Source organism: Myotis yumanensis, unplaced genomic scaffold (assembly GCF_028538775.1).
Source record: "Myotis yumanensis isolate MYYU_CA2020_CCGP unplaced genomic scaffold, mMyoYum1.0.hap1 SCAF_19, whole genome shotgun sequence".
In the NCBI taxonomy this organism is placed as follows: Eukaryota; Metazoa; Chordata; class Mammalia; order Chiroptera; family Vespertilionidae; genus Myotis; species Myotis yumanensis.
The window spans coordinates 28,287,668-28,312,927 of NW_027223770.1; the positions used below are offsets into that span (position 1 = coordinate 28,287,668).

Here is a 25,260-nt window from a genome sequence, read left to right on the forward strand (position 1 = left end):
CTGGGATTGGGCCCCCACCCTGCATCAAGCTGTGGCCTCCAGCTTGTCTGTCCCAACCTCAGGTCTGTTTACTCTCCATAGAATGGAGATGCAAGATCATCCATTGTAGCTGGTGGGTTGCGGAGGGAGCAGGTGTATGGGGCCCCTCTGTGAGGGTGGGTGCCGTGTGGAGGAGGTGGGAGGGCTGTGGGAGGGTGGGTGCCGTGTGGAGGAGGTGGGAGGGCTGTGCGAGGGTGGGTGCCGTGTGGAGGTGGGAAGGCTGTGGGAGGGTGGGTGCCGTGTGGAGGAGGTGGGAGGGCTGTGGGAGGGTGGGTGCCGTGTGGAGGAGGTGGGAGGGCTGTGGGAGGGTGGGTGCCGTGTGGAGGAGGTGGGAGGGTGGGTGCCGTGTGGAGGAGGTGGGAGGGCTGTGGGAGGGTGGGTGCCGTGTGGAGGAGGTGGGAGGGCTGTGGGAGGGTGGGTGCCGTGTGGAGGAGGTGGGAGGGTGGGTGCCGTGTGGAGGAGGTGGGAGGGTGGGTGCCGTGTGGAGGAGGTGGGAGGGCTGTGCGAGGGTGGGTGCCGTGTGGAGGAGGTGGGAGGGCTGTGCGAGGGTGGGTGCCGTGTGGAGGTGGGAAGGCTGTGGGAGGGTGGGTGCCGTGTGGAGGAGGTGGGAGGGTGGGTGCCGTGTGGAGGAGGTGGGAGGGCTGTGCGAGGGTGGGTGCCGTGTGGAGGAGGTGGGAGGGCTGTGGGAGGGTGGGTGCCGTGTGGAGGAGGTGGGAGGGCTGTGCGAGGGTGGGTGCCGTGTGGAGGAGGTGGGAGGGCTGTGCGAGGGTGGGTGCCGTGTGGAGGAGGTGGGAGGGTGGGTGCCGTGTGGAGGAGGTGGGAGGGTGGGTGCCGTGTGGAGGAGGTGGGAGGGCTGTGCGAGGGTGGGTGCCGTGTGGAGGAGGTGGGAGGGTGGGTGCCGTGTGGAGGAGGTGGGAGGGCTGTGCGAGGGTGGGTGCCGTGTGGAGGAGGTGGGAGGGCTGTGGGAGGGTGGCCGGATGCTTCCTAAGGCTGCCCAGCCACCTCAGCTCACCCGGTCACAGGTGACCTTGGCTTTCCTCGCCCGGGGACAGGAAAGGCAGCCGGTTCTTTCCTTCCGCAGAGAGAAGGGCTCTGTGTGTGTGTGTGTGTGTGTTGGGGGGGGTGTTTGGGACAGGTGAGCTCTTTCCCACTGGGTCTGACTCCTGAGCTGGAGGAGTTGGCAGCACGTCCTAACCCACTTTCTGCCTCTGACTGGCCTGTTCTGGACATTTCACACACGCGGCATCGCGCGCCACGTGGCCTTTGGATCTGACCTCTTTGGATCTGAGCATCACGTTTTCAAGTGCGCCCACGTGACAAGGGGCATCCGTGCTTCCGATTCGTCTTTCGCAGGGCATTTGTGACTCCAGGACGCGGGCTTAGGTGACGGATCGGTGTTGTCCCTTCCCATCTCCCTAGAGATGCACTCGTTTACCGCGTAACCCGGGCAGAACCCTACGTTAGCATCAGGACCCTGTGTTCGCGCTAAGGAGTCCTGCGCAGCCGCAGTCACGGCGGCCTGCCACCTACCTGGAGTCTGCAGCCGGGAAGCCCCGCCCCAGCCAAGACTTAACCACGCCCACCCCACCCCCTCTACGTCAAGCCCCGCCCCAGCCAAGGCTTAACCACGCCCACCCACCCCCTCTACGTCAAGCCCCGCCCCAGCCAAGGCTTAACCACGCCCACCCACCCCCTCTACGTCAAGCCCCGCTCCAGCCAAGGCTTAACCACGCCCACCCCACCCCCTCTACGCCAAGCCCCGCCCCAGAGGACTTTTGTCCTCACTCGGCCGCCGTGGCAGCGCGCTGCACTTCCGCCTTCGTCCACGTGGTCCTGCGGGGGTTCAGTCCGTGAGTGGGGCCGGGTGGGGACGCGCCCCTCTGGTCCCGGCGGGGCTGGCCCGGTCTCCCCAAATCCCGAGGGAAAGCTGGTGGGTGGGGCGGGAGGAGAAGGGGAACTGGGAGATCAGAGGTCAGCCCGGGGTCAGGGGACGCTGAAGGGTAGCCGCGGGCGAGGCTGGGCATCGGGGACCCCGGGGAGGTCAGGAGTCGCGCGCGCGTCCCCCTCCGGCCGTGCATGGGGCTCCCCGGCCTGCGGGCGGCGGCCGGGGCCCTGCGGAGAGCCTGCGGACCGTGGACGCCGCGCCTGGGACGGCGCCTGCTCGGGTAATGCCCGCGTCCGACCCGCCCGGTGTCCAGTGCGCGCCCGAGCGGTCGGCCCCCCTGCCGCGCGCCGTCTGTCTGCCTGGCTGACAGCGCCCCCTGTCTTTCCAGCTTGCCCCCCATGGCCGGGAAGGCGGAGGCCCCGGCGCCCGCGGCGCCCCGGCAGGAGCCGGACCGGAAGGCCGGGAGCGGCTGGCACGGCGGGGGCCGGGTCTGGGAGGACGCGGAGCAGCCGGCGAAGAAGCTCAAGAGCAGCGGCGAGGACGGGGAGCAGCCCCGGAAGCTGCCCAAGCGCAAGATCGTGCTGCTCATGGCCTATTCGGGGAAGGGCTACCACGGCATGCAGGTGCGGGGCTCGGGGCCGCTCCACTCGCCGGGGACCGCGCTCTGGCTCCGGGGAGGGGCTTTGGAGCGAGCGCGGCGCCTCGGGAAAGGGCTGGAGCCCCGCTCTTCTGCGATGCGCTGCGGGCGAGGCTGAGATGGCAACCCCAGCGCTTGGACCTGGCTGCATCCATGGGAGATGCCGCACCAGGGCGTTGGCTGCTCCCAGGGTAGTCGCAGGCCTGCCCTGCCGCTGACCAGGGTCCTGGCCTCGGGGTGTGATTGGCGCTCTCTGCGCCTGGCACGTTCCCTATGTTACTGATGCTGGGACCTGAGACCCAAGCGCAGCCAGGAAGGCTCCCTGGAGTCAGCTGCCCGCGGGCAAGCAGGTGCCCTTTCAGGCGTCTCTCCCCAGCTCCCCAGCTGGGTCCTTTTCGGGAAAGGCAGACGGTGCCCCCCAAAGGCACATAGATTTTCTTGCTCCTGGTGCTCAACTCTGGTCAGCCTGACTCACAGTGAGAAATAAATTCACTGCTGGGACGGGGTGTCTAAGTGAAGGAAGTTTAGAAAAAGGTGGTGTCACCTTTACTGGGAATAGTGGTAGGAAGTTACTTTGTATCCTGTTTTATTTTTCAAAAGCATAGGCTGCACCATGAAGCCAAGTTCATGACTGACAGCGGCAGCCCCGGGTGTTTGTGGGAGCAGACCGTCCACCTGTGCCGCTCTTTGACCCGGAATGCTTTTCTGAGGGTGATTTTGGTTACGTGAATTTTGCCTTAGGGCACTGTTTTAAGAATTTAGAGAGAAAGCTCCGTCATCTTCCATTTGCCTCAGTTTCCCCATCAGGGAAACGGGTGGAGAGTGACAGTAGCGCACAGGGCGGACAGAAGGACAGATTGAGATGGGAGGGAGGGGGTTGTTATCCCTGTTTGTTTTTTAGAGAGAGACTTCAACCTGTTGTTTCACTTAAGCTGGCAAGTTGTTTCATACAGGCTGTGCATGAAACAACCGGTTTAAGAAAAGCCAGGGATGCCAAACCCAGCCCCGGCTGGCAATATCCCGGGTGTGTTCCTCTGAGCGAGGGGCCGGCCTCCCTGCAGTGATGAGGGAGGGGGTCCCTCTGCAACGGGGGCTGCAGACAGACGTGTCCAGCGGCAGGAGGGGGCTGGTTTCAGAGCTGGCAGGTGCAGGACACGGCGACACCTGCTGTGGGCTGTTCCACGGCTGCCCAGGGTGGGGGTTCCCGGAGACTCTGGGTACCCTCAGATGGCGTCCCCCCTCCCCCTGGGAAGGGGACGAGCCGCATGGCCACAGGTGCGGTCCCCATGCTGCGGGCGCGGGCACACTGCGCCTGCCCCCGCCTGCTGGAGCAGTCTGGGCCCTCTCTCGTGGTCGGTGACCACATGAAAACCCACGTTTTCTCTTCTCTTCCTCAGAGGAATGTCGGGTCCTCGCAATTCAAGACCATTGAGGATGACCTGGTGTCGGCCCTGGTCCGGTCGGGCTGTATTCCTGAGAACCACGGCGAGGACATGAGGAAGATGTCGTTCCAGCGGTGCGCCCGCACAGACAAGGTAGGCGGCGTGCCGCCTGGTTTCCACGGTCCACGGATCTCCTGCTCCGCCTCACCGTTCTGTCACCTGAGTCTCGTGGCCATTTCCCCCAGTGGCCGAGGGTCACCTCCGAGCTGGGGCTTTCTTTCCCATCCGCACGATGTCATACGTTACGCGGCACTCGCCCCCGTGGGATGTAGAGCGTTGTTCTGGTGCCTGGTCATTCCCCGCGGACGCATCTCTGAAAGCAGGACTCCTCCGGGAAAAGATGTAACCTTAGCGTGGGCCGTCTGCCCAAGCGACCCCGCGTGGTGCTTGCAGAGCCGGCCCTAGCTGGCCCCTCACACCCTGTGCCTCCTTTGCAGGGCGTGTCCGCAGCTGGGCAGGTCGTGTCCCTGAAGGTGTGGCTGATTGACGACATTTTAGAAAAGATCAACAGCCACCTCCCATCTCACATTCGAATACTGGGTAAGCCCTGCAGCACTCGACTGAAGTGCTCACGTTGGGGTCAGTGCCGGGCGCGCCTGACCAGCCCCCGGCCCCGGCCCCTCGCCAGCCCAGGTCTGACAGACACCGGGTCGTGTCCCCGCGGGTGTGGGGTTCGGGGTTCAGTGTCAGGACAGGGCCCTGGCGTGTCTGAGGCCTTTGTCCTCGTCGCCCCCCCAGGACTGAAGCGCGTCACGGGCGGCTTCAACTCCAAGAACAGGTGCGACGCCAGGACCTACGTCTACATGCTGCCCACATTCGCCTTCGCGCACAAGGACCGCGACGCGCAGGACGAGACGTACCGGCTGAGCGCCGACACGCTGCGGCAGGTGAACCGGCTGCTGGCCTGCTACAAGGGCACCCACAACTTCCACAACTTCACCTCGCAGAAGGGGCCCCGGGAGCCCAGCGCCCAGCGCTACGTCCTGGACATGTTCTGCGAGGAGCCCTTCGAGCGGGACGGCATGGAGTTCGCGGTCATCAAGGTCAAGGGGCAGAGCTTCATGACGCACCAGATCCGGAAGATGGTGGGCCTGGTGGTGGCCATCGTCAAGGGCTACGCGCCCGAGGACGTGCTGGAGCGCAGCTGGGGCGAGGCCAAGGTGGACGTGCCCAAGGCGCCGGGGCTGGGCCTGGTCCTGGAGCGCGTGCACTTCGAGACGTACAACCGGCGCTTCGGCGGCGACGGGCTGCACGAGCCGCTGGACTGGGCGCGGGAGGAGGCGGAGGCCGCGGCCTTCAAGGAGCAGCACATCTACCCCACGATCATCAGCACCGAGCGGCACGAGAGGTCCATGGCCCAGTGGCTGAGCACCCTGCCCACGCACGACTTCAGCGCCACTGCCCACGCGGCAGCCAGCCCCGGTGCCAAGGTGGGGCTGGGGGCCGGGGCCGGGGCCAGGGGGCCGGAGGGGCGGGCATAGCCCTTCCAGGAGCTTGTCTCATGCTCGCCCGTGTCTGTCGTCCGTGGCTGAGCTTCTGACCCACTGTGTGCTGGTGTCATCGTGCCCATGGTAGCCATGAGCAAGCTGGGGCACAGAGAGGTACATCACTCCCCCCAGGTCACACAGCAGCGGCAGAAACCAGGCCGGGGCAACGCACCAGGTGGCTGGTGACCCTGAAACACGGCCTTAGTGCTCACTCCACACTTGGTGACCCTGGGCGAGGGACACGCGTGGGTGGCGTCTTTCCGTTTGTGACGTGGTGGTGACGGGAGGATGCCTGTCTTGGGCTGGCAGTGCCGGTCAGCACAGGCCCTCTCTTGCTGGTGCAGCGGGTGACCGCCCCCCCTCCCTCCCCAGCTCCCTGGGGGTATCTTCCCGTGACCTAGGTGTATCTGGGACATGTTGTCGTCCTCCACACCTGGAGTTGTAAACTGTCCCTGCAGGTAGGTGCACAGGGGCAGCAGGCAGGTAACGAATGGCAGCCAAGGCCAGGGAGGCAATAGGGATGGGTGGAGACTGTAGCAAACCCGGAGCTCCTGTTCACCTGTAGGGGCGATGGCAGCTAGGCAGCAGCCAGTGGTGGCCCCGTTGGCGGTGGGCCCGGGGTTGGCAGAGCTGCTCGCATTTTCCCAAGAGAAATGAGAAAAATGCTAGAATTTTATGTGAACTCGCCGACTCTTCAAACATTGATGTTTATTATTCACTAGAGGCCCGCCTCCACCACGGCCTGCCTCTCACGCAATCCAGGAGCCCTCGGGGGATGTCAGAGAGCAGGCTTTGGTCCGATCCCCTCAGGCCAGGCCGAGGGACCCCACCTGTGCACGAATCCGTGCACTGGGCCTCTAGTATGCATAGAAGATCTTTGGTTAATCTCTTCCCGCCCCCCACCCCCCACCCCTCTTCCCTCTGAGATTGATCAGTGTGTTCCATGTTTCCATGCCTGTGGTTTCCGCTCCTGCATTGAGCGTCTGCCCCCTGGTGGTCAGTGTGCGTCATAGCGATTGGCTGTGCTGAGGCTTTTATATAGATTTCCCCAAGCACTTCGAGGGCAGATGGAGACTGTGTGCAGCTTTGGACCGGGGCTAGTCCAGTCCTCTGCTCAAGTCCCACTGACAGAGGCTGCTGCCCACTTGCCGTCTCCACACCCTGCGGAGGGGCCTGCACCGTCCAGTTTGGGAGAACCTGGCTTCATGTCCCCTACGCCACTGCCTCCTCTGGGGATTTGGAGGAGGCCTGTAAGAACACACCCCCCCCACTCCCCCCCACCCCCCCCACCCCCCACCCCGCCGCCGCCCCGGCCCAGTTGGTCTGAGAATACATGCCGGCGTCACTCCACAAAGGGCAGGTTGGAAGGTGGCTCGGGGTGCACCGTGGACCGCTCCCTGCACAGGGAGGGAGCACCTGCGCCCGGGCCGCCTGCCTCCCCTCAGCCGCTCCTCTGCTCCTGCTCTGCAGGTCCCCAGCTCCCAGGAAGGCAGCGAGGAGGACAGAGACAGTGACTGAGCGGGGACGCCCCCGGAGACACGTGCACCAGGAGCCGCCGCCGCCGCCACCGGCCGCATCCCTCGCCAAGACGGGAGCCAAGACGCGGCCTCGCAACCTCAGGACCTCGAGACCCACATCATTCTCAGCTTCCCTCAGGAGAACCGGCCGCCAATCTGTCTCAGCTCAGTGTGAACTCTGTACACCTCAGCGTGTAAAGACACTATTTTTTTAAGGAAATGATTTTCTTACTAAATAGATACAAGCTTTGCTTAGTCACTCCTTTCCCTTTTTTGGTTCTTTCTGCTCCTTTCACCGTGTGCTGCGTGGGGACGGGTGGCGTGCAAGTGTGTGGACCGGACGTGCTCTGGTGGCTCCAGGGTTGAGACCCAGCAGGCAGTGCAGTGGGGTTCTTTCCAGGACTTGGCCTCAAGCCCCCAGGATGGGGTGTGGCTGCGTGTAGCGGAAGCCTGGCAGGTGGCCCAGACAAGAACAGGTGGCAGCTGGGCCCGGCACAGCGGCCCCCTGGGCTGGAGGAGGGCCTTTTCTCTGTCCAGCTGGCCCTCTTCAGCACCTGGCCTTCATCCTGTCAAATCCGCTTGGTCACGTCCGTCCGCGGTCTAGGCGGGAGGGGTTATGCAGAAGGAAGGGGGACATCACTGACCGACCATGTCCCTTAGCAAGGTCTCCCAGCAGGCCCACCAGCCACTTCCTTCCCTGGCCAGAGGCTTGTCATGTGATCACATCTAGCGGCAAGGGAGGCTGGAAAATGCCTTGTATGAACGGGGCTCAGGGCCAACCCCGAACAAAGTGACCGGTTAGCAAAGAAGAGGTGGGTGGGTCACTGGCAGGTCTGCTGAAGAAGCTATGAGAGAGGACTTCAGGTGGGCAAGTGGTGTGTGTGCATCGGCACAGGTGTGCAGGCATGCTGAGGTGTGGTTTTCTGTTTGCATTTCCCCGCCCCCTGATGATGCTGAGCGTCTTCCCGTGTCCTTATCAGACATTTTCCTTTGCGGCATGTCTGCGAGCGCCTTGCCCGCTCACAAGTAATCTGTCTCTCTCTATATATAATTTCTTTATTGATTTAAGAGAGGAAGGGAGAGGAAAGAAGAGATAGAAACATCAATGATGAGAGACAATCATTGATTGGCTGCCTTCTGCACTGTCCCTACTGGGGATCAAGCCTGCAATCGGGCATGTGCCCTTGGCCGGAATTGAACCCGGTACCTTTCAGTCCACAGGCCAACACTCTATCCACTGAGCCAAATCGGCTAGGGCAGTAATCTGTCTTTTAACTGGGTTGGAAGTTCTTTACTCCGGATACAAGCGCCATATCTGGCATATGCCTTGCACATGCTTTCGTTCAGCCCGCGGGTTGTCTTTTCTCAATGGCGTCATCGGAAGCGCCCGAGTTTTGAATTCTGCTGACGTTCAACGTATCTGTTTCTCCTTTGGTGACTTCGGGTTTTGGGGGTCACTTCTCAGAAACCAGAGTTGTGCGGCCAGACACCTCCGTTTTGCAGCGTCAGCACGTCCACGCGGGCCTCGGACCCACGGCGAGGTCGCTTTTGCAAGTGCAGTGAGGTCGGGGTCGGGCGTCACTGCTGCACGGGTGGGCGCCCTCGTCCAGCCTCTTTGCTTGAGGAGCCCAGGGATTCTGGGAAGCGACCCCCTTTGCTCCGTTCTCCCTCTGCCCTCGCGGAACTCACCTCCCAGACTGCGGACTCTCGGCGAAGAAATCGCTCCAATCGCGCTGGGCGGCTGGGCGGCCGGGAGCCAGGGCTCGGTCCGCCGCCGGCCCGTCGGCCCCCACCTCGCCCGGCCTCTCTAGCCCGCCCGGCCGTCTCGACACCTCCCGCCCGCTGACGTCACGCCGGCCGCCAGCGCGCAGCTGCGGCGCGTGCGCGCGTCCCTTCCGGCTCGCCGTAGCAGGCGCGCCGCCGCTATTTCCGCCCGGGGCCCCGGATGCGCCGCTCCGATCCGATCCGAGCGGCGCCGCATCTACTTCAGCCGCCGGCTCCCGGCTCCCGGCTCCCGACGCCAGTCCGACGCGGCCGGAGCGCCGCCCAGGCCCCGGGTATGTGGCGGCGCGGGGCGCGGGCGGAGAGGTTCTGGGGGGCCTGTGCCGAGGGGCCCGTCGCGGTCGTCTCCCCCGGGTATCGCGCCGAGAGCAGGCCGCGCCGCCGCCGTCAGTGGGCGGGGCCTGGGCGCGGGCTGGACTCGGGTGGGCGGCGAGGGGGTGGGGTCGTGCGGCCTCCGCCCCCCTCCTTCCCCGCCCGCCGCCTCCCTGCAGCCCCTCGGGGCGCGCGTGGTGGGTGACGGGTGGGCTGGGCGCGGAGACGCGGCCGCCGGGACGGAAGCGCGGGGCGGCTCTGCACACCTGACGCGGGCCGGGCCGGGCCGTGGGGTCCGCGGGGCGCTCCGCGTCGTCCCCACGCCGCGTGGCTGGATCCCGGCGCGGGCCTGGCGCTGTTATTTTCATTGGTTCTCGGGCTTCCGTGCCCAGGCGCTTCCTTCGGCCAGTGTGGGAGCCCCCACGCGTGGGCTCTGCGCGCGAGGCCTTCCCGCCCGCCCGGGTGCGGGAACAGGTGCAGAGGGAGCGTCAGGTGCGAGCCCTGTGCACGCCCCCCCGCCCCCCGTCCGGACCGGACCGGACCGGACCGGACCGCGGCTGGGGGCGGGGTCTCGGGGCCTTCCCCCCGCGGCCCCCCGCAGCCCGCGGGCCTCGGCCCAGGCGCCCCCGTGTCAGCCGCAGAAACCTCGCAGCGGGACTTCCGCAAATAGTACGTTCGCCCCGGCGGCTGGGAGAGGAACGTCGTCCTCTCTGTTTTGTGATGAAGCTTTCACGTGGGTGCACATAAAGGGTCTGTGTAACTTTTTTTTTTTTTTTTTAGTGGAACCAGTCACATTAACATGCTCTCTGAGTGGTTGGGGGAAATGGAAACGTGCATTTTAAAACGTGAAGTCATTCTCCCGCCCAAAGACACACCACAGACGGGTTCCCTTTGGTCCCCTGTTGTACCCATGCAGTTCCCTTTCTCCTCCGCGTTTAATGGCAGTTGTGTATGCAGCTCTGTGTGCAGCTCTGCCTGCTTTTAGAAAGCGTTCGCTAGCACGGCCGGGTCCCATTGATCCTCTGCAGCCATTGCTGGTCGTGCCGGACAGCGCCCCTTGTTTCACCGCCTGTGTTGGACCCGCGCGTTCTTGCCTTCTCCAGGCCTTCGGTTTGCTTTCCTCCACGGTTTCTCCTCCATACACGGACGTTCCAGCCACCCTTCCTCGGGTACAGCTTCCTTTCCTACCAGAGGGAGAGGGGACGGGAGAGAGAGCGGGATGGGTTTGTTGTTCCACTTCCTCGTGCGTCCACTGGTTGCTTCTGGTCAGGGCGCGTACCTGCATCACTTGTGTGTGTGAGTGTGTGTGTGTGTGTAGAATTCTGAAAATTCTAACAAATATGTAATTTCCACAATAGGATTCAAAACCTACTGGTTGTTCGATCCCAAACCATTTCCACGTGGGGCCTCTCTGTGGTCCGCCCCTCCCCCAGCCCTGGGCACCTGTTGGCCTCGGTGTTTCCGGGGGTGCCAGCTGGAGGCGCGGCGTGGACGGGGCCTCGGAGTCTGGCTTCGCTCACGGGCACAGTGCATTGAGATTCGCCTCGGCTCCTGCAGGCGTGAGGGTTGGGTTCTTCATGCCGCTCGGGCGTGTCCGTGGTGTGGAGGGGCCAGGATTTCCCCGTGCACCTGCTGAAGGGCATCTGGGTTGTCGCAGCGTGTGTGGGAGTCCGTGGAGAGTTCGCACGGCGTGATGCGCACACGACACAGAGGCACGCAGAGGGTGGCACAGTTCCTCTTTGCTTTCTCCCCGTTTTTGACTTTGTCCGAGAACTCGCTGACTTGGTACGTGTTTGCCCAGGTCTCTTTCTGTCCATCAGGACCTGCATTCTCCACGAAAACTCCCACAAGAGGGAGAGGAGGGTGGAAGTGTCTTAGATAGGACCGTGGTCTGTGGCCTCCCCAAGGGTCCCAGGACATCGGCAGACATGCAGTGCAGCGGTGGTGTTAGCATTTCATGGGCGGCGACTGGGAGAGAAATGCCTGCCCAGGCTCCTGGGGGGCGGCACCGTGATCGCTCGGTGCTGAGAGAAGCACTTCCTCAGCTCGTCTGGGCCGTTCCTGCCAAGCTGAGGTAGATGCCCACGGTCTAGCTCAGGGGCTCTGGTCCATCAGGCGAGGGACCGGCCAGCATCACCGTGAACTTGGCCTCGTGGGCTGTTCAGTTCAGGGGACCTTGGCCGCACTGCGTCTGGGCTTCCCACTGCAGCCACCCACCAGGCAGTCCTCTGCAGCAATGCGCGGTGTAAGGTGTCATAAATCCTAGACGGTTGTCAGCCTCGGTTTAGCCCGTTTGTATCCTTTGGAATGTATATGTTTTAGGAACCAGTATGGGACCTTCACGCTCAGGGCAGGAGGATGGGGTCTTGTTAGCGGATGGGACTTTTGTTTCAGCCCTTTATTTTTTGGGCCACTGGTGTTACCATGTCATGTAGACAGTATTTTTTCCCGTAGTGTTTTACAATGAAAATTTTGAAGATACATAGACGTTGAAAGCATTTTGCCCATCACCTAGTTTCTGTGATTGGCGGTTTCCTGTACCTGTTTTATCACACACCCATCCATCCACCTGTTCGTAGACGAAGGCAGTGTCCAAGTACAGTTTCCTGCGCTGTGCTTCCTGGACTCACTGCGTGTTCTGGAGACGGCTCTCCGCCGGTTCCTGGTGCCCACCTTGCCTGTCACCTGTTTCAGGGCTCCAGTCGAAGGGGACCACAGTGGAGTCAGCCGGTCTGCAATACGGACCACTTTACTCCTAACATTTTGCATTTGCAAACAACGCCCTAGCGAACACCCTTGGTGCTTACATGTTTTCCCGTTGCAGGTGGCTGTCGGGTGCATTTGTAGTGGGACTGCCAGGCCCAAGGCGCAGAGCTGTGCAGCTGCTGGGTGGGCCAGGCCCGCCGCTCCCATCCCGCTCAGCGGTCGCAGCGCCTCACCCAGAGTGTGCTGTCCAGCTTCCGACTTCCTGTCAGCCTGATAGATGAGAAGTGCTGTTTCAGCTGAGTTTTAATTTGCATTTCTTTTATTACGAGTGATGAATTTACAAGTAGATGTGCTTGAAAAATTCAGCTTCAAGTCTTCTCTGGGGGTTCCACTGGCTTACTGTTTGTTTGTTTGTCACAGGAACCCCATGTTATAAACACAGGCCGGGAGCCAATGGACTCAGACATGGAGTTTGTTACTTGTGAGCAGCCTTGAGACATGCTCAGAGCGGTTTGATGGATGGTGATCTGAGTCAGGAAGGCCAAGCCTAGTCCTGGTTTTTGCAGCCGACATCTCTGTGACCTGATCCTCGGCCGCCTCCTGGGCAGCACCGCCCTTGAAATCATGAGCTGAACGGATCCGATCTAGCTGGTTCTGGAGGACTTGAAAGTTAGGACAGCCAGTAAGAATGAAATGTGTGTTGTCATTGGTGGTGGCTTTGCTCTGCATGGGGTACCTCTACCACATTTTTGGGAAATGTTATTTAGAGAAGCAGTGATTTGATTCCCGGTCAGGCACCTGCTTGCATTGTGGGCTCAGTCCCCAGTGTGGGGCTGTGCAGGAGGCAGCCAATCACGTTTCTCTCTCTCAAAATCAAATAAAAAATCTTTAAGAAGAAAAAAGATGAAGATTCCCAAACTCGTATTGAAACAATGGCACAGCTAAGAGGTCCCTCACGCTGTGCCCACCCCCGGTGCCCACCACATTGCTGGGCTTTCTGCTTGGAGGGCAGTGGTGGGAGTGAGGCTGTTGCTGGCTGTGGTCCCGACTTCCTGCTTCGATGCACTGGCTGCTGCTTGCCCATGACCTTGAGACTGTCTTCGGAGACAGCCATCAGGACGTGAGTGCCTTCTCTGAGGGTTACACTGAGTTTTACGTTTTCTCAGCCTTCACGTGTGTAACCGGCATCTGTAGCTTTTGATTTCACACGGATGTGTGTCCCAGCAGGGTGTGGAGCTGTGAGATGGTTCATATGTATGTGCGTTGCACCTTTGTCAGTTTTTTAGCTTTTCCCTTGTGCCTTTCCTCTGACAAGCAGTGGTGCCCTGGACATGAAATGGTGTTTCTGCTGGTCTCGGGGAGCGGAGTGGGCAGCACCACACACAGGAAGCTGGTGTGTCCGTTAGCTCCGAGGACTTGCCGTGTGGAAAGGAGCCGTGTTTGAGCCCATGACCCAGCACTGTCGGGACAGGTGGCCCTGGAGTGCAGTTGTCCTGTTCCCACTGGAAACCTCGGCTCTAGCCGTGTCTGACTTGGGAACATGGTCCCTTCTTAGCTCAGAGTTTCCCGCTCCGCCCTCGGGTGGCCCCGTCCTGAAGGCTGAGCTTTCTCGGGGGCCCCTTCCACTCTCCACCCCGCTCTCTAGTCATCGGCACTGAGGAGTTGGGGGCTGGGAGCCCTTGGGGAGAGCTCCGGGACATGCTGGCCTCTCCGCTGCTCCCTGTCTCCCTGTAGATTCCCTCTTGGCAGCCCTCCCTGCTCTCACACAGGATGCTCGGTGTGAGCGCCCTCAGGGTTTGGCCTGGCTCCTGTGCTGGGGCTTGATTAACAGTGTAGCTGTGAGGTAGCTCAGGTGTCACGGGAACTGCTGTCTGGTGAGGGATTTGGCTGCGGTTCTGGTGCTGAGGGGTTGTGTGTACAGCCCATCCCTGCACCGTCCCCAGCACGTTGGAGCACAGAAAGGCCTGAGCTGGGAGACGCGTCTGGGAAGAATCCACTGGTCACAGACCAGCACTGAGGTCACATCCTGCTTGGCCTTGAGCAGGTGATGCTTGTGACCGTCCAGCAGCTGGTTGGTATCCCCGACCTCGTGCCAGGCTGTGAGGGACCAGTCCCTCCTGTGTGTTGAAGGAGACCTTCTGTAGTGTCCGCGGCTCCACGTGCATTAAGACTGTCCTTTGCACCAGCTGCTGGTGGGACAGACAGTCACATGTCTCCAGTGCTGCTGACCAGGCTCGTAATAAGGGGTGATCAGACGGTGATATTTGCCTTGAAGTAACTTGATTTCAACTTTGATTTTTCAGGAGAACATTAAGTTGGATAAAAAGGGGGGCGATAATGCACCACGGCAGCGGCCCTCCGAATGTCCAGCACCAGCTGCAGAGGTCCCGGGCCTTCCCCAGCAGCGACGAAGAGCAGCAGGCCCACCCAAACCCACCCCCATCCCCCGCCACGCCTTTTGCACCCTCGGCCAGCCCATCCGCACCCCAGTCGCCCGGGTACCAGGTTCAGCAGCTCATGAGCAGGAGTCCCGTGGCCGGGCCGAACGTGAACCTCGCCCTGCAGAACGTGGGGCCAGTGGTGGCAGGAAACCCCCCGCTCACGCTGGCCCCGCTGCCACTCCCCAGCCCCACCTCTCCGGGCTTCCAGTTCAGTGCCCAGCCGAGGCGCTTTGAGCACGGATCGCCTTCCTACATCCAGGTCACCTCACCCCTGTCCCAGCAGGTGCAGACCCAGAGCCCCACCCAGCCCAGCCCTGGGCCGGGGCCAGGCTTACAGAGTGTGCGGGCAGGCGCACCCGGGCCTGGCCTGGGCCTGTGCAGCAGCAGCCCCACCGGGGGTTTCGTGGATGCCAGTGTGCTGGTGAGGCAGATCAGCTTGAGCCCGTCCACGGGTGGGCACTTCGTGTTCCAGGAGGGCTCAGGCCTCACCCAGATGGCCCAGGGAGCCCCAGTCCCGCTGCAGCACACAGGGACTCCCATTGCGATGCGAGAACGGAGACTGTCCCAGCCCCACGGGCAGCCCGGGGGGACCGTGCACCACCTGGGACCCCAGAGCCCCGCGGCCTCGGGCGGAGCTGGCCTGCCGCCCTTGGCCAGCCCCGGCCACATCACCACCGCCAGCCTGCCGCCCCAGATCAGCAGCATCATCCAGGGGCAGCTGGTCCAGCAGCAGCAGCAGCAGCAGCAGGTGCTGCAGGGGCCACCGTTGACCCGGCCTCTGCTGCCTGGGGTTGGGGGGGCTTCGGCGTTCGGGATGACATCCCCGCCGCCCCCCAGCAGCCCTTCCAGAACCTCGGTGCCCCCGGGCCTCTCCAGCCTTCCCCTCCCGTGCTCGGGGAGCAGGAAGACACCCAAGAAGCTGGAGGAGATCCCCCCAGCCTCCCCAGAGCTGGCCCAGATGCGGAAGCAATGCCTGGACTCTCACCTCCGGGAGATGGAGGCTTTGAGGGAGGCCTTCAAGGAGTACCTGATTGAGCTGTTCTTCCTGCAACACCTGCAAGGGAACATGATGGATTTCCTGGCTTTCAAGAAGAAGCACTACGCCCCGTTACAAGCTTATCTTAGGCAGAACGATCTGGACCTGGAGGAGGAGGAGGAGGAGGAAGAGGAGGAGGAAGAAAAGTCTGAGGTTATCAATGATGAGGTGAGAAACAGCAGTTTAATAATTCGAGGACTGCGCTGCGCAGGTGTGAGTCTAGGCAGCTGTGAACACACAAGAACCTGTGAGCCCGGGGTGCTCCTCAGACGTGGTTTCATAAGGATCTGACCCAGGAGTAACGTGGAAGGTGGATTTTGCTGTTTTCTTCGCAGGAGGGAAGAGCTGCCCTAATAGTTGGGGGGCAGGGGCAGACCAGGGGCCTTCATTGAGAGCAGAGACTCCGCTCCGGAGGGAGAGCTGACCTGTGGGCTGCAGCCTGTGCCCCTGGCCTGTGGGGGGTGCACACCTTGGGCTGGTTTCCCAGTTTTCACATTTTACTGAAATAGGTCCCCCCATTGAATCATCGTGAATGTGGATTTTAAACAAGGGGTTTAACTACAAATAAATGTAAATATTGATATGGTATTTTCATGATTAAAATAGTTATTATGGCAAAAACCAATTTTTAGATTTAGTCTTAGCTTTGAGATCATATTTTAAATTCACTTTTATAAATACTTATGAATGATATTTAAGATGGCATCTTTTTTTAAACTGAAAATTTTGGGTGCCTGGAATGGGTGCTTAATAAATGCCCGAATTGAGATTTCTTGATACCATTGTGATTCCAACCCATTTATCTGCACTTCCTGAAAAAAGCTAATCACAGCAGCGAGCGTGAGGTGGCTGTCGTGCACTGTACGTGTGCCTTTGTGTTGTGTAGTGTACGATGTTGGTGCAGCTGACTTTGTTCTAGGAGACGGCTGAATACCTGAGTCTTTGTCACTCTTCTGCAAAGAAATCGGCCTTTGGTGAGCAAAACTGGTCTCTTTGCTCAGTCGTCCTCATCGACATTTATGGGCGTATCCGTGTGGCTTTGCCATTTTGTGTTTTCTTTAACACCCTTTCCAGGATGGACCATTTTTATTTTTCAAATGGTCACCTGATTATTTTGAGGATTTCACCTCTGAAATAGTGAAATTCCGTTATCTTTATGTTTGTACACCAGTGTTGTCTGTAGGTCAGTGCCCTTATCTGTGCTTATGAAAAGAAAGTCCCTTTTTATAACTTCCTGTTGAACTAGACCCTCCATCCTGACCCCCACGTGGTGGCTGGTGGAGTGGCCGCTGTGCAGACTGCCGGAGGCGGTCGGCTTTGTTACTGGACCGCCTGCCGCCCCCACTCCAGAGTGTGCAGTTGTGCAACCAAGAGATTGCACCTGTGACTCAAATTGGAGTTCCTGCAAGATTTGCAGCTGAGTTAGGTTGCTATGTTATACATCTGTCATAAATTAGTTCATTGTCCTTTTGCAGAATTTGATGCAAAAACATTCCATTTTTAAACAGCAAACATCAGTGAGCTGTCAGCAGTAAAATTCTAACAAAATTTTGAGCAGTCTTAAAAATCATGTTGCCTTTTTTTCTCAAAATATTTCCTCTCAGGTAAAGGTTGTGACAGGAAAGGATGGGCAGACTGGTACTCCCGTTGCTATAGCAACCCAGCTTCCGCCAAATGTTTCTGCTGCTTTTTCATCCCAGCAGCAACCATTTCAGGTACTTGTCAATGGTTCTCAAATGTAGTCTCATCCCAAACTTTCCCTTCATCCAGGCATTTTAACCTTCAATTACTATTTGCTCTTAGCATTTTTTCCAGAGCCCATCCCTTATTTTAAGAAAATAAAGAAGTCTTCCTGCATATAGAGCTATAAAATTAAGTTGCATGAGTGAACGACAATCCAGAGCTAATGCACTTTTTTGTGTTGACCTGTGCTGCAGTCGTAGCTGTAGTGTGCATGTCCTCTAATCCTCAGCCTGTCCGTGTGCCAGGATCCTCGTGTGCTCTGTCTCCTGTGGGCTCTCTCTGTGTCTTCTCTCTGTATTTTTGAGAACAGTGCAGAACAGAAACAAGAAAAGAAAGATTTAAGCAGGTGATACCTTGATATTTTCTCAGCTGGAAGAAACACTGAGGTGAAAGCTCCGAAATTAGGGCCTCAGGCTTCTAAATGGGTGTTAGTGAATGCAAACTGATTATTTACAATTTTTGGAAATTAAGTTACTCAGTGTTCCAGTAACAGTGCTAAGGATCTAAAAGTATAGGTCTGATTCTAGTAGTTTTGGAATGGATTGTGCTGGGTTCTGAAAGCAGTTTCATCTTTGTGGTGATAAGTTTTTTAAAACAATTTTTTTATTTCTCAGCTACAGTTGACATAATATTATATTACTTTCGGGTGTATAACAGTGATTAGACCCTTGTGTAACCTACAAAGAGATCAACCATACATCTAATACCCATCTGGTACACCATACATAGTTATTTTAATATTTTAATTTTGATATAATTTCAAACATGGGTAGAAGTTGCTGTAACAGTACAGAGAGCCCCCCGATAGTCCTCACCCACATTCACCAGGGCTTACCTGTTTGCCCCGTTTGCATTACTTTCATTCTCTCTCTCATATTTGCACACACATCTCCCCCTGAGCTAACTGACAGGAAGTTGCAGGCATCCCCTCACGCCCTTTATCCCTACATACTTCCGCACGCCCTGGGTGGGAGTGTTCGCTGACCTGGCCTTCCGATCAGCACATGTTGCAGTGACGCTGCACGGTGGCGAGGCCGCAGCTCAGGCAGATGTCTCCTCTCCGGATGATGTCGTCTAGCGTTTCCCTCGGTCTCTCGGGACCTTGGCATTGTTGAGAAGGAGAGCCATTTATTCTGTAGTGTGTCCTTTGATGTGGGCTTGTCATGTTTCTTGTGTCCGATGCGGGTCGTGCAGTTTTGAGGGGACACCACAGAGTGACGCTGTGTGCAGCTCAGTGTGCCACGTGAGAAAGCCGTGATGTCACTGTCCTTCCCTGGTCCCGGAGGCTTTTCCAGTGGAAGGTTATTGCTTTTCTTTGGGTGATTGATAAGTAATTTGGGGAAGATAGTTCAAGACCATATGAATATCTAGGATCTCACTAAACGTTCGACCACTGATTCTAGCCTCTGTTGCATCTACTGACGAGTCCTGCCAGACGCAGCTGTCACCTTACAGGTTGCAGAATGGACTTGCTAATTCCGTTATTCCTTTTACGTTCGTTAGTTGGCATTCTGCTGTAATGACACACTTTCTTTTCAGTTGATGTATTTTATATGTGGATTCTTTCATCAGTGGGTTATAACATGTCACTGACGATTTATTTATTTGTTCATTTGCACTTATTAACTCAGTAGAATGGACACTTTTTGGTCTGTAGTTCCATGAGTTTTGACAAACACAGGAAGCTGTGTAATGACCCTTACAGTCAAGAACAGGAATTGTGTCACCCCCAGGGTGCTCCCTCGCGTGTCTCTGTGGTCGAGCCTCGCCCTGCCTTACCCTTCGTCTGCACCGCTGTGATTGTGCCTTTTCCAGATCAGGTATCAGTGGAGCCATACTGGCTGCTTGCAGTTGGCACAGCACACTGGAGAGCCACCCGCGTGGTTGCGTATTTCTGTTGCGCTGAGTGATAAAATTAGGGGTAAAGTTGCAGTGAATGTCCACAGACTGTTTTTCTTGTGAACATAGGCCGTCATTTGGGTAAATCCCTGGGGGACAGATTGCTGGGTTGTTTGGTAAGTGTATGTATGTTCAACTCCGTAACAGACTGCCCACCTTTTCCACAGCGGTGGTACCATCCTCACCCCAGGTGGCAACTTTGTTCTTTTTTAAAATCTTTCTCTTTTTTTGATATCTACACAACATCCTGCCAGGGTTTTGACTGAGATTCCATTGAGTTCGTTGGTCAGTTTGTTGAGAAGTAATGTCTTGACAATATTGCATCTTCCAGTTCAGGAATATGGTACATCTCTCCATGTATTGTGGCCTTTGTCGTCTTTCTTCAGTGCTTTGTAGTGTTCAGCATCCCAGTTCCATATGTGTTTTGTTATATCTATACCCCAGTATTCCTGTTTCTCTGTGGAATTGTAACTGGTAGTTATATCTTTAAAATGTTGTTGTTCATTGCAAGTACAGAGTGTCTCAAAAAAATGTGTACACACTTGAACAGCTGATAGCTCAAGTTTGGGAGTTAAATGTATTTTAATAAACGCTGCCTTTGTAATTATTCAAAGTATGTGTATACGTTTTTTTGTTTTTTTGGGGGGGGGACATTCTGTATATAAGAATACAGTTTATTATTTGAACCTGTATTCTGCAACTTTGCCAAACTCATTTATTCATTTCAGGAGCTTTTTTGGTGGATTCTGTAATATATTCAACAGGGAGAATCATGCCTGCAAAGAAAGCAGGACTTACTTTTTCTTTTCCTATCTATACGTTTACTTCTTTTTCTTGCCTTATTGCATTGGCAAAACCAGAATAGGAGTGGTGAGAACAGACATTCTTCCCTTCTTCCCAGTCTTAGCGGGAAAGCATTTAGTCTTTCACCGTTGGGTCTGATGTTAGCTGTAGATGTTGTAGGTGTCCTTTATTAGGTTAAGGAAATTCCTCTAATTATACTATTTATCATGAATGGATGTTGAATTTTGTCAAATGCAATTTCTGCATCTTGTGATGTTTTTCTTCTTTGGTCTATAAATATGGTGAATTATGGGTATTGAGGTATAGTTTATAAGCAGGGAGTGGACACAACTTAGGTGTGACAAGTGCCCGTGTAAGCCACATGCCTTTCAGGATGTCCACTTACGTCACATCCCCTGGTGCCCCCTGCTCGGCATCTGCTGCTCAGGCCCCTCCACTACTCTTGATGCCCAAATTATCTGTAATTTGGCCATTTGGAGCCCCTCTCCAAGCTTCTGACGCCCCCTTCTCTGAGACGCTCTCGGAGCACTTCTCCTGTGAGCACTTCCTTTCTGGTACAAGATGCTGAGGCTCGTTGGGCACATCCCTTTCTGCAGCCCAGGACTGTGGCATTGCTCTACGGAGCCTACTTCCTGTTGGTGGAGAAAACTCATTTGAACCCAGTGCTTAGGTGCTGCTTGTGCGTTTGGTACGGTTGAAGATAAGATTTGTTCAATTGGAGACGCTCAGAATTGACTCACGGGCACCATTACTGCGTGTGCGTAGAGGAGCGTGTGGACGCTCTGGCGGGTGCTTGCATTGGAACAGCGGGCCAGTGCACGCAAGGAGGGCCTGCAGGCTGGTGGAGATGATGTGCGGTCTTCACAGCGACTCACTGTCACACTCACCAGGCTGCCGGAAACGACAGTGGACAGAATCTGATGTGATGAGTGGGATTCCCACCACTTCTGATGGGAGCGAGCGTGGAGGAGGTGAGCGTGGGCAAACCCTTTGGCCAGCAGAAGCTCTAAGGCTACTGTCACGTGTGTGCACCAGAAAGCCTTGTCTGTGCAAGCCCCAACTGGAAAGAATGGAGATGCCCAGCAGCAGCGCAGACCAGCCATCACGCACCCTCCACAGAGGAAGGCTTACGCATGTTCCAGGCGGCAGTCACAGCACGGGTGCTGCGAGGGCTGGTCTCTGGGGCAGAGGGAGGGCTTCCAGGAGAAGACAGGTGCAGACTTTCTTCAGGGAAAGCTCCCTAGGAAGCAGAGCCAGCAGACGCTGTGTGGCGCTAGCGCTGCAGGTGAGGGCACCGCGGTGGGAAGTGTCCCGATCAGGCAGCAGCACCTGCCTGGTGGTCAGGGGCTCCCTCACGCTCCGCATCTCCGAGGCACAGTAGCAGGTTGTTTCTTAAGCCTGGTGACGACTCCGTGGGTTGGTCCCTGTAATACTGTTCTCACCTGTGTGTAAGGTTTTCCACTTTCCTCAACATTTTACTATGAAAAATGTTGAACAGAGAGAAAAGTCTGAGTCTTCAATCAACCTCCACATTCCACCATTTAAATTCTGATTAACTTTACTATGCTTTAAAAATTGCATACGTATGTTAATTTCTTTTGTGTATAGGATATCCTATATAATAAAAGCCTAATATGCTAAGTGTTTGGTCAACCGGTTGGCCATTCAACCAATCAAAGCATAATATGCTAATGATATGCTAAGGCTCCTCAGCTGCTCGCTATGATGTGCACTGACCACCAGAGGGCAGACGCCCTGACTGGTAGGTTAGCTTGCTGCTGGGGTCTGGCCAGTTAGGACTGAGCAAGATGGGCTGGACACGCCCTGGAGCCCTCCCACGTCCCTCCCCGCCCCGATTGATCGTGCATCGGTAGGGTCCCTCAGCTTGGTCTGTGCCCTCTCGCAATCCGGGACACCTCGGGGGATGTTGGAGAGCCAGCTTCGGCCCCACCCTGCAGGCCAGGCCGAGGGACCCCACTGGTGCACGAATTCATGCACTCGGCCTCTAGTATCATAATAAAAAATATTTACGACACTAAAAGGAAAACCAAGAACTCTCCCTTTGGCTGGTAGGTTTCTCAGGCAAACAGTATGGATTTCACAGGAAATGGGAAAAGGGGGGAGTCTCAGAAAAGAGCTGAAATGAGAAACAGCCTTTGTTTTCTGTGGAAGAAATCTCAGCGTGAGTTTTCTTATTTACAACCAGTTGTAGATTTTTTATGTTGACCAATGTGCACGGATTAATGAAGCTAGAAATACATGTAAAGTTCCCTGTATTTCATCTGTATTGATTTCTGTTTGCTCCCATAGAAATTTGAGGCATGTTGTTGAGTGCAGAGGTGTTGTATATACAGTAATACATACATGCACATATGTTCGTTTATGAAAAGAATCATTCTAAACAGAGACTATCAGTGATGTTTCTGTTAGAGAAAATGAATAATTATCCATAATCCCATCATCCTAACATATTTTATATTATCTTACATATATACCAGTCAACACAGTGTGTTTACACTTTATTTTATTTAACAAATATTCTCTATATTTTATTTACTTTAAAAAATAATCGTTCTTCTTTTAACTATATTTTTTTTATTGATTTCAGAGAGGAAGGGAACAAGAGAGGGAGAAGCATCAATGATGAGAATCATTGATTGGCTGCTTCTTACACTCAAGCCCACAATCAGGCCCTGACCAGGAATTGAACCGTGACCTCCTGGTTCATAAGTCATGTTCAACCACTGAGCCACACCAGCTGAGCCAGCTTGTATTTTAAAGTCAGCAGTATCATTCCCGATACAATAATCATGAAGGTAGTGTAAGAAACTAAAGATGGCCCAGCCAGCGTGGCTCACTGGTTGAGCGTCAACCTATGAACCAGGAGGTCACACTTCGATTCCTGGTCAGGATACATGCCTGGTTGTGGGCTTGATCCCCAGTGTGGGGCGTGCAGGAGGCAGCCGATCCATGATTCTCTCTCATCATTGATGTTTCGCTCTCTCTCCCTTTCCCTTTCTCTCTGAAATCAATACAAACATATATTTTTAAAAAGAAACTAAAGATAGTATTAAAAACTAAAGGTCATCCTGAAACCAGGAGTTGGTGGCAGTGCAGGAGTCGGGGAGAGGCTGGCCCTTCCCCCAGCGTGTCTGCCGAGAAGTTGTCATTTCCATCCGTTTTCACAGGGACCTCGTCCTCGAGCACCATTTTGTTGAAAAGACTTCTTATTCCTTCTGGTTGCTCCCAGCCTGCAGGAAGTGATGTGATGGGCAGTCACTGGGGGCCCCCATCTGTCCATCACCCTTGAGCAGCACTGCACTGTCCTGGTGACCGAAGCCCCCAGAGCGTTTCAGGTCCAGGCCTCTGGTCCTCTCGGGACTGTTTCAGTTCACTGACCTCCCCCCCCACTCTGCTACCCAGCCTTCCAGTGTGTTTTTTTATTTCAGATATTTTAGTTTTCAGTTTTAGAATCTCCACTTGGCTTTCTGTTTGAATAGTTCCTTTCTTCTGTCCTTGATGACGACATATTTCCTTTATGTCCTGGGCGCAGTTATTAAAGCCACTGGCAGATCCTCGCTGCCCGGTTCCAGCACGTGGGCCCGCTGTTTGCTGTCCGTCGGTGGTTTTGAGTGTGGCTCGTGCTTTCTTGTTTCTTTGTGTCTTGGAGTCGTTGTGACTTGGATTTCGAAGGTGGTGACTGGCAGGTTGCAGCGCGCCAGAGGAGTGTGGGTCGCTTTTCTTCCACAGTCAGCCACGGTCATTGACTTGGAGCCGGGCGCTCCGTCTCCCGAGCGTTGGCGCCTGGAGCCTTAGTGGGTGCGTGGCGTTTGTGTCTGCGTGGTCCGGAGGCAGCGGGGCTGATGGAGAGAGCCTGCCTCTCCTTGTCCAGCCTGGTCCTGTGGCAAGTCCCGTCCTCACTGCTGGCTTCCTGCCCGGCCCCAGTCATCTGCAGGCAGCGTGGCTGGGCTCTGGGCCGAGCCGCGCCGCATGGCACAGACGGGCCCTCGTGCGGTGCCGTGGCACCAGAACCCACTCCGGCCCTTTCCCTACATCCTGCAGGTCCCAGGCCCCTCCCCGAGGCTGTCCCCTGGTCCCCATGTTACGCTTCTTCCGGAGTTTGTGTGTGTTTGGAGGACTTTGGGTCCAGTATGACGTACTTGACACCGAGCATTTCTCACTTTCTTCTATTAAAAATAACAACAACCCTTCTTCTGATAAGTAATACATGTTCGTTGTGAAACATTTGGAAAATTTAGAAAGGTGCACACACACACAGATGATAAATTAATTCCCTGTAATTCTGTCCCCAGAGATAACCACTGTTCATATCACCTGATTTTCAAATCATTCTTTTCTTCTGCCTTCTCTCTCCCTCCCACCCTCTCCTCCCCCATCTTCCTTAAATGTAACCGGGTGCTTACTCTCCCTTTAGTCACTCTGAGCTGTCCTCATGGGAGCTAGTGGCCTGCAGCCTGGCTGGAACCGGCCGTGTCATGTCCACCCCGCGGGCCGCGGGGGTCAGCAACCCCTCATGGAACAGCGACTTGGTTTAGGCACTTGTGACTTCTGCATTTAAAATGCTTCACTAAGTAGAGTGATCACCATTGAGTCATTAAACAAGATCAGCGACGAGCAGCTCTCAGACATCATCCATAGCGTTTAGCGTCCCTGCATGTTGAGGTGCAGAGTGGAAGGTGCAGGCGCCAGACTGCGCTCCGCCTTGGCCAGCGGCTGTCATTCCGACATTCACAGTGACCTCTGTCCACGCACCACATAGGTCACGGAGGGCCCTCTGCCCACGCACCACATAGGTCATGGAGGGCCCACTGTCCACACACCACAGGTCACGGAGGGCCCACTGTCCACACACCACATAGGTCACGGAGGGCCCACTGTCCACACACCACATAGGTCACGGATTGCCCACTGTCCACACACCACATAGGTCACGGAGGGCCCACTGCCCACACACCACGTAGGTCACGGATTGCCCACTGTCCACACACCACATAGGTCACGGAGGGCCCACTGTCCACACACCACATAGGTCACGGATTGCCCACTGTCCACACACCACATAGGTCACGGAGGGCCCACTGTCCACACACCACATAGGTCACGGATTGCCCACTGTCCACACACCACATAGGTCACGGAGGACCCACTGTCCACACACCACGTAGGTCACGGAGGGCCCACTGTCCACACCACATAGGTCACGGAGGACCCACTGCCCACACACCACATAGGTCACGGAGGACCCACTGCCCACACACCACATAGGTCACGGAGGGCCCACTGTCCACACCACATAGGTCACGGAGGACCCACTGTCCACACACCACACAGGTCACGGAGGACCCACTGCCCACACACCATTGGAAGATCCAAGTCATCGTACTTACTAATCGGGGTTTTAGTGTCGTTTTCCTTTAGGAAAACAGTTCCAACCTTTCTTTGCATTATTCAGCTTTGTTTTGGGGGTGAGCCATGACAGGCAGTGTGACTGGCCGGGGAGGCTCAGCTG

At 56.6% G+C, this 25,260-nt stretch overlaps 2 protein-coding genes across 3 annotated transcripts in view; both read left to right on the forward strand.

Moving 5' to 3' along the window:
* Nucleotides 1-1,855: 1,855 nt before the first annotated feature.
* Nucleotides 1,856-7,266, forward strand: PUS1 (pseudouridine synthase 1). 2 transcript variants are annotated; one of them, XM_070399604.1, is made up of 6 exons: nt 1,856-1,889; nt 2,313-2,547; nt 3,959-4,096; nt 4,441-4,543; nt 4,742-5,433; nt 6,961-7,266. In XM_070399604.1, exons 2-6 carry the CDS (start codon nt 2,323-2,325, stop codon nt 7,006-7,008), a joined length of 1,206 nt encoding a protein of 401 aa, XP_070255705.1. In that variant the 5' UTR covers nt 1,856-1,889; nt 2,313-2,322; the 3' UTR covers nt 7,009-7,266. The 2 variants fall into 2 exon arrangements, with proteins under 2 accessions (XP_070255705.1, XP_070255704.1); XM_070399603.1 differs by lacking the exon at nt 1,856-1,889 and adding an exon at nt 1,892-2,204.
* A 1,695-nt stretch (nt 7,267-8,961) lies between these two features.
* EP400 (E1A binding protein p400) overlaps nt 8,962-25,260 on the forward strand; it is a 59,951-nt gene continuing 43,652 nt past the window's right edge. Inside the window, 4 exon segments of the mRNA XM_070399936.1 lie at nt 8,962-9,064; nt 12,228-12,489; nt 14,111-15,452; nt 16,889-16,999. Coding sequence (XP_070256037.1) covers nt 14,145-15,452; nt 16,889-16,999 — 1,419 coding nt within the window. The 5' untranslated portion in view covers nt 8,962-9,064; nt 12,228-12,489; nt 14,111-14,144.